At 32.0% G+C, this 8,218-nt stretch overlaps 1 protein-coding gene and 1 pseudogene across 1 annotated transcript; both read left to right on the top strand.

The window, feature by feature from the left end:
- The first annotated feature begins 1,625 nt into the window (after nt 1–1,625).
- On the top strand, nt 1,626–3,302 carry LOC145105518 (Ribosomal protein S5 domain 2-like superfamily protein). Its single transcript, XM_079042608.1, has 7 exons — nt 1,626–1,850; nt 2,075–2,188; nt 2,269–2,390; nt 2,533–2,605; nt 2,681–2,748; nt 2,839–2,971; nt 3,081–3,302. The coding sequence occupies exons 1-7, from the start codon at nt 1,745–1,747 to the stop codon at nt 3,194–3,196; spliced, it is 732 nt and encodes a 243-aa protein (XP_078898734.1). The 5' UTR covers nt 1,626–1,744; the 3' UTR covers nt 3,197–3,302.
- Nucleotides 3,303–4,722: 1,420 nt separating this feature from the next.
- On the top strand, nt 4,723–6,168 carry LOC145150121 (E3 ubiquitin-protein ligase ATL42 pseudogene; annotated as a pseudogene).
- Nucleotides 6,169–8,218: the final 2,050 nt, after the last annotated feature.

Below are 8,218 nucleotides of genomic sequence, written 5' to 3'. Positions count from 1 at the left end.
CAAAAAGAAGGAATGAATGCTTGCGATAATTCGTCATTTTAAATGTTTTTTTTTTGTTACTTAAACTATTGTGTTTTTGAAAGCTATGCTTTATATGAAAGATATAATCTTTTTGTTAGTTAAACTATTATGTTTTTGAAAACTACAAAATTTTGTAAGTTTGTACGTGAAGTTTTTTGTTCTTAATTTTAAGACACTCAAGGATGATGATAATTTGTTCGTAGATTTGAGGTACACAAAGAGTGAATCTTGTCATCTATATGAAAAGTTTCACATGTCATGTTTTTGTTCTTAAATGGGAAAGGTAAACTTGTGAGAAATATTTTTGTTCAAAATTTTGATGGAAAGAATTCGCCAAAAACATTTGTATATATGATGTTACTAAAAATCAATTAAAATAATAATTTAGTTACATATAATATTTTGAAAATTTATAAATAATATAGATGATAATTTAAGTAACGAAACCAGTAAATCCGGAGTAAATGGGGAATAAAGGGTCAAATAAATTTTAGTTATTTTTTTAGAGGTTTACAGAATAGTGAAGTTGTCATACTTTGTCCTGGTCCCTTGATTTACATATCCGGTCCATGTACTTCTTTAATTAATTTATTCATGTCCTTTTGTTTGTGTTCCATTCAACTTCCCATTTTTTTGGCAGAATTGGTCCCTGTATTATTGTTGGAAGTTAGGAATACTAAATTTGGATGTTTTTTTGGCAACTTTGCTCATTATTCTTTACCCATTTTGACACTTTTGGTCTTTGCAATCAATATTTTTATACTTTTTTGGAACCTTTTAATATTTAACGTTTGGCCACAAAACTTTGATGGTTTGACAACTTTGATCCATTTTCTAAAAAGTTGTTAATTCCTACCTCTTTAATTCTTTAGCCATTTTCACACTTCTGGTCCTTGCAGTCAAAACTTTTACATTTTTTGTCCGGGGCAAAGCCCGAACTTTTCATCCTTGCACTTTCTATGTCTGTCATATTTATCAATTCGGAAACAACATTGAAAGCTTCTGGCCCCCGCGTAGCGGGGGTAACCTTTCTAGTATATATTAAAGTTATGAAAGATTTTAACAGTAAAGTGACACATTTTTTGTCAATTTTGGTCCTCCAACTTACAGCATTGACCCTTCATCTTTATGCTTTTGTTCACAAACAACCCTTTCACTTTGGTTTGAATTTTTCATAACCGTCGCATTTTATTACATATTATTAGTATTTAGTTTTTTGGCAGAAATGGTCCCTCATCATTCTTATTATTATTGTTAGACAAAATTACACGATTGGTCCCACCCAATACCATAAACCCACCTACCATCTGCCACCACCACCACCACCACCACCGCCAAAATTACATAAATGGTCCATATGGTTTACCCATGGTGACAAATTCAGTCCCTACTACCTGAAAAGACCAAATTACCCTCACATTAACGGACAAAAAGCAACCAACATGCTACTTTATTTTACAAAGCAATACCTTCCGACCTAGGCAACGCCGGTGAATCTTTTCTAGTTTTTATTAACATCCCTAAATTTTAAATAAAGTTGCGATTTAATGTAAAGTGTAAACCGAAGGTAATACACAAAATATAATCGGAATATTATATTGATCGCACCTACACGGTTTGGTCGCTGTTCGAAAAGCACCTGGTAGGCATAAACCCTAACCCCTAAAGTTAACGACCACTCCCTCTGCAAAATTGTATTTCCTTTGGCAATTCATCGGCGATTATGGAAGTTGATAGAGCAGATGGGCGGACCCCTAATCAACGAAGACCGGTGGCCTGTACTCGAGGCATACTCCACCGTGCTCATGGCTCCGCTAGCTGGGCTCAAGGTACTTCTTCCACTCTCTCTCATTACTCCTTCAGTTCTGCAATTCGGTTTCATTTTCGAAATTTCAAGAATATTCATATTGCATCTCGCTAGTGTTTATAAACTTGTGAATGTTGGGGTTCTACACAAATGTGATTCTCATTCTGGAACAATATTAGGGTTTTATTATTCTTTCGCTAATCTTCTTTTCTTACTTTTGAATGATGCTTTTTTATCTGGAATCAGGTGACACAAAAGTTATTGCTGCTGTTTATGGACCGAAAGCTGGAACTAGGAAAAACGAAAACCCTGAAAAGGCCTGCATTGAAGTCATTTGGAAGCCAAAAACCGGACAGAGTGGTGAGTTTTTTTCTCTTGTTAATGCATCTGTAATTTATGAATAAAAAAGTTAATACAAATTACAAACTATTGCCAAATAGGGAAACCAGAGAGGGAATATGAAATGGTGATGAAGAAGACATTACAAAGCATCTGCCTCTTGAATGTTCATCCCAATACAACAACTTCAATTGTCATTCAAGTTGTCAATGATGATGGTGCTGTATCCTTTAATCTTTTTTCCTTGTTGCTTTTGCTTATGTTAGTAATCTTTTTTCTATGATTATTATCTATCATAGATCTCAATTTACATATAGTTTTATTGTATGTTCATCCTATGGATTTCTTGACCTAGTTTCCTTTAGCTTCTTCCATGTGCAATAAATGCAGCTTGTGCTGCTCTTGTAGATGCTGGGACTCCATTAAAGCATCTTGCTAGTAAGATAAACAAGTTCCAGAAGCTTCCATTTTCCAACTTGTTTAATTCTTTTATTTGTTTTTGACTTTTTGTAGTTGCAATATGTTGTTGTATGTCTGAAAATGGTCAAATTTTACTTGACCCAAGCAAGATTGAAGAACAGGTTAGTTGCCATTGTCTATTAATTGAAATACTTGATAACTTTAGGCACCAATAATAATGGAAAATTGTTTTTTTTTTTTTTTATTAACAGAAAGTGAAGTCATTTGTATATTTGGTGTTCCCAAATTCTATGGCTTCTGTTCTTCCGGAAGGTTCATTAAAATCAGGAGGTGAAATAATGGAACATGGGATTCTTACATCCGTGACACATGGCGTAATGGCAGGTATCTATCTTTCATTCATAGGTCTCATCAAATTTAATCCACGTCAACAAATGCAAGAATAATAATTTTGATATGTTTTTGGTTTAATCTAATTTATGTTTGCATACAGTGGATGATTACTTCAGCTGTCTAAAATTGGGACGCCCTGCTGCAGCTGAATTGTCTGATTTTATCAGAAACAACTTAAAATTGAAACCCGGGAATGACTCATCTAAAGCTGCTTAATTAGGACATTTTTAATGCAATTGAATGTATAATTCTTTGTACGTTTTTTTGTTAATTATCAAGGGCTTGAATTTTGAACTTAAGAGTATTATATTGTTTTTGGTCATGTTGTGTTGAAATAGTTTTGAGTTAGATTACTAAAATTTTTAGTTTTGGTCTATAATATTTTATTAATATATTTTGCTTTTGTGAAAGAACAAGTTTAGATAATGTTATTAATATCTAGTAGAATATATGTCCAATCATTTCTCGTGTTTGTTTAATTAAAGATTTAAAGATATACGATATCTTTAATCCATGGGGTCACAATATTTCTTCTACTTGGCCTTATATGTTTTAGGGTCTATCTTGTGGTCCATTTTGGTATTAGACGTCAAATGACTTTATATAATATGTATTTTTGTCATAAATTAATGATAGGCGAAAAGGATATTTACCAAATGATCATTTCTCGTAATTATATATAAAATAATTTGATCATCGCTTTAATAAAATGTTAAAATGATCATTACATCATTACTTCGAAGCTTTCCTAGTTTTGAACTACATAGAGTTTCATGTTTATTATTGTGGTCTCTCCTATTTAAAGTTGTAGGATTTTTAATGTAAGATACTCAATTTTGAAACTATTCCCTCTAGTTTTCTCTAAATTATTTTTCGTATGATAGGGACTTTTTATTTCGAACATAAGGTACAACAAAAGTAAACTCTTCTCATTTTTTTTTATCATGTTTTTGAAATATTTAGAACGGTTTTAAAGTTTCGAAGTAAATTATAAGAAATTCGAAGTACATTTTAAAGTCCTATTCTTTTTTAAAAAGAAATGTTATATTGGTGTACAAAGGTTATATAAGATGTAAAAGGCCTATATAAAATATTTTGGGACACAATACAAACAAAACGAAAAACAAAATTCTGTTCACTATGAAAAGTTTTATTACTAAAAACCAGTTAGAAACTAATATGAACAATTTTGAATTCTATATTGTCTCTTGTTCTTTTCGTATATATTAATTTTCCTTATAATCTACGATAGATGTAACGGAACTTTCCCAAAACGAATTACTTTTTTCTTTTCTTTTCTTTCTTTTATTTTTTTTGTTAATTTTTTTTTTTTTAATTTTTAAATTTATAGGAACCATTATAAATTTTATTTCTCAACCTCATGTGTTCGTTTCCCGAATATTCGTTACAAGTTAGTTTATTATTGAATGTCGAGCGTGGTATTCGAGATATTAAAACAATTACTCCTTTTTATCTCTAAGAACCATTATTATTTTTATTTATGAACATCTTGTGTCCAGAAATGTATATAATAATAATATAAACAACTAAAACCAAACTGTATGCCATTTGTACGAAACGATAATTCTAATTCATTAATGATGCGAACGCTACTTACCGACAAGACAAAGGCGGCCAATAGATAAAACAATGGAATAAACCCCTCCAACATGGACCATACGATTAATTTTCCATACTAAAATTCCATTAAATTAAACTTTCTTGAAAGAGACCACATTTGATTAAAATGAACAGAAACTTCACAAAAACAACACTCCAATTTTCTCCAAGAACTCCAAATTTCTTGAATGAATCACACAAGATTGATCAAACCCCTTATCTTTATATCCATCTTCTTCTTTCCCAGTGTTTTCGCACAAGAAAATTCAACCGATTCAAATCCGGGGCGCATGCATGCTGTGCATCCAAGTGTTGTTATTGTCATCGGGGTGCTATGCACGATGTTTTGTTTAACATTTCTTGTACTCGCTTGCATGAAATTCTGTCAATCGGATGTACTTCAACAAATCCCTCATCAACTTCCTAGCTCAAGGTCACGGTTTTCTGGGATTGACAAGAAAGCAATCGAATCTTTGCCCTTTTTTAGATTCTCATCACTTAAAGGATCAAAAGAAGGGCTAGAGTGTGTAGTGTGCTTATCGAAGTTTGAAGATTCGGAGGTTTTAAGGTTGTTGCCTAAGTGTAGGCATGCGTTTCATATGAATTGCATCGATCAATGGCTAGAAAGTCACTCTAGTTGTCCTCTTTGTAGGTATAAATTTGTTTTATCCGATATCACAAATTTCACATGCACAAATAGTTTAAGGTATACGCAAGACGAGGGTTTTAGTAATCTTGAAGTGTTTGTTAAGAGGGAACACGATGGTTCTTCTAGGTCATCGAGGTTTAGTATAGGAAATAGCTTTAGGAAATTTGCGAAGAGTCCTAAAGAAGATGTCTTAATTCAATATGGAGATCAAAGCTTGTTTGATAAGTTCAAACATAGGATCATTGTATCCGACATTGTTTGCAAGAGTCGATGGAGTGATGTGAATTCCTCAGACTTAATGTTTTTGAACTCGAAGATGCTTAATGAGGTTTCAAAGAAGCATTTCTCACCTTCGGGTAGTGGGAGATTTGAAATAGATGTTGAACAAGCGATGAAGTTTAAGGAGGATATGGAAAGAAGAAGATTATATGAATCCAAGGTTGGTAAAATCCTCGATAGTGGCGAAACATCGATTTCAAATTTGCAGTTTCCTAGGTTTCAGACGGATCAGGAGGCAGAGGGTATGCAGAAGAGATCAATGTCAGAGATTACAAATGTCTCAAGATTTAGAGAAACAAGAAGTTCATATTGGGCTAGTAATGCGAAAGACGAGAAGTTACAAAGCGTTTGGTTGCCGATGGCAAAAAGGACAATTCAATGGTTCACAAATCGGGAGAGAAATTCGTTTGAAATGAGAACTTGATGATGTTCAAAATGTGTAGATGGTTGAATCAATTTTTGTTGCCCAATATTTCATTTTATTGGCCCAATCCCATTTATAAATATTATATATTTGTATAAGTGGCCTAGTGCATCGTAAGAAGGTGAAGATCCATAAGAAATGTTTAGGCATAATCTTCTTTGTAGTTTGGACTTTGGTTATTGTGATTACTATAAGAGCAAAGTACATGAACCCTAACCTCTAAAGTCTAATCCTCTTTTTAATTTAATTTTATTTTTTGGTACAATTTCTCATAGGAAAAACTAAAAAGGAGCGAACAAGAAACGGCCCAACTTGAAAATCAGTTGTCCCCTACGTTCGTTCAAATTGTAGTATGAAAAAGCATCATTTGGCGGCAAACTAAGAGTGTTCATGTTAGTTACAAATGTATTATCATAAAAATGAAGCATACAGATGGCAGATTTTGAAGTCCTAATTCAGTTGATTTCGAAAAATTGCAATATCTAATAAGGGTAAAAGTTTCATAGGGACTTTGACTATTGATCTTAGATCTAACATATTTATTATTGAATACTTCCGTTAATTACTTAATTGTAAAATAATAACATACTTTCCAATTTCCTTTATTTGTTTATTATGAATAGTATTTTATATCCTTTTTTGTCACGGTATTATATTTTTTTAAGTATTTTTCTTATTAAATCATTTTCATTTGAAGGGTTAAGTTATTGCGAGAATTTAAAATTTTACGAGAACTCTTAATCCGCTTATCATTTTTCAAAACCAAGACCATCATTGGACTCCTGGAGCTGTGTCAAAGATGTATGCATGCTAAAAAAAGATTTGACGATTTTTTTTTGATATGTGCATATATGCACGTTTGAATGTTCATATATGTGCATGTATGCCCATTTAGTGTTTATTTTTTTCCAAAATTTTCAAAACCAACACAACAATGAGACTCTTATAACAACGTTTTAAGAGAATCACAACTTGAAAACGTCAAAAAAAAAACATAGAAAACATAAATGTGCATGCATTACACCTCATCATTTGAAAGTTACCAAATTATAGCATTACACCTCACTTTTTTTTTCATATTAGATACCGTACTTTGAAAAATATATCTATATGGAAATTGTTTTATATTTGGAGACATTGCTACAACTGGTTAGAATTTTAAAATACAATTTATATACCAAAAAGAAATGAAAATAAAGTTTTATAAGAGTTAAAATACAAAGATATGTTGTTGTTTTTTTTTGTTTTTTTTATGTGATGAACCCTAAAGTTTCTCCAAAATGCAGTATCAACAACCTTTCTTTTGGAATGCTATGCTTCTATTTCTCGGTCCTCTGTTTCGACTTCTATCCTGTGGCCATGAAATCTAATTATGAAGAGAAGTCGTGTGACTTCTTTCATCTCTTCGTTTATAATAATACATTTATACAATTGCATGGGAATGACACCGTCTAGTGAAAAGTTGGACAATGATGTCATGAAAGTTCCCAACAATGCAGTAAAGTACAAAGGAGCCATAAACGTTGGATCTCTCTTTAAAGTTCTTACCCCTTTCTACAAGCTAATTGATAGTTCCATGAAATGCATTCAAATGATCAATGAAAAGAGTTTTATCATGGTATTTCAATGTATTATCTGTTTAATCAAGAATAGTTATTTTTCATAGTCTTTCGAGTATATAAGTTCTAAACCCCTTTCTACAAAGTTTGTGCATGATGATAACTAAAGTCCTTAATGAATATACCACAAAGTAGGTCCTTTATCCCTTATTTTCAAACGTTGATAATTAGAACCATTCAAATCAATCATTTTACTTATATTAGCTACCATTGATCAAACAAGTCAACCCAAATAACAATAACTAATGACTTTGATACCACTGATGCGAAGAAAAGCCACAAACGATTAAGTAACTAATTCGGAATCTAATGTAGTTTTGAAAAACCTTCCCACCTCGAATGAATCATTGAGGATGTAAATAAATAAGGTATTCTGTGTGCAATAAAGATGTCACAACTAGCATTTTAGCTAGAAAATTCTATTCTTATGTAATCATTCAACCATTGTAAAACATATACTCTAAGTAAATATCACTCAGTGCTCATTTAAATTCACCTCTCATGTTCAACAAAGAGTCTGAAAACCCTAAGAATCCCGGTTTAAGTCCATATTGGACTAGGATTTCCTTATTGGGCCTAATGGACCAATAAGCATTCAATTCAACTATTTTGGGCTTGGAAGCCCTATTTGGACTCTAAATGGACCC

Source organism: Lactuca virosa, chromosome 1 (genome assembly GCF_052849685.1).
Source record: "Lactuca virosa cultivar CGN04683 chromosome 1, Lactuca_virosa_CGN04683_v6, whole genome shotgun sequence".
In the NCBI taxonomy this organism is placed as follows: domain Eukaryota; kingdom Viridiplantae; phylum Streptophyta; class Magnoliopsida; order Asterales; family Asteraceae; genus Lactuca; species Lactuca virosa.
The sequence above is the reverse complement of the archived record's forward strand: the minus strand, read 5'-3'. Positions and strand labels throughout refer to the sequence as shown.

Bases quoted from the DNA above. Each gene is read 5' to 3' on its own strand.
- LOC145105518 (XM_079042608.1), top strand. From the start codon at position 1,745: ATGGAAGTTGATAGAGCAGATGGGCGGACCCCTAATCAACGAAGACCG. The intron at 1,851-2,074 runs GTACTTCTTCCA...ATCTGGAATCAG, and splicing joins CTCCGCTAGCTGGGCTCAAG to GTGACACAAAAGTTATTGCT. The intron at 2,391-2,532 runs GTATCCTTTAAT...AGTTTCCTTTAG, and splicing joins TTGTCAATGATGATGGTGCT to CTTCTTCCATGTGCAATAAA.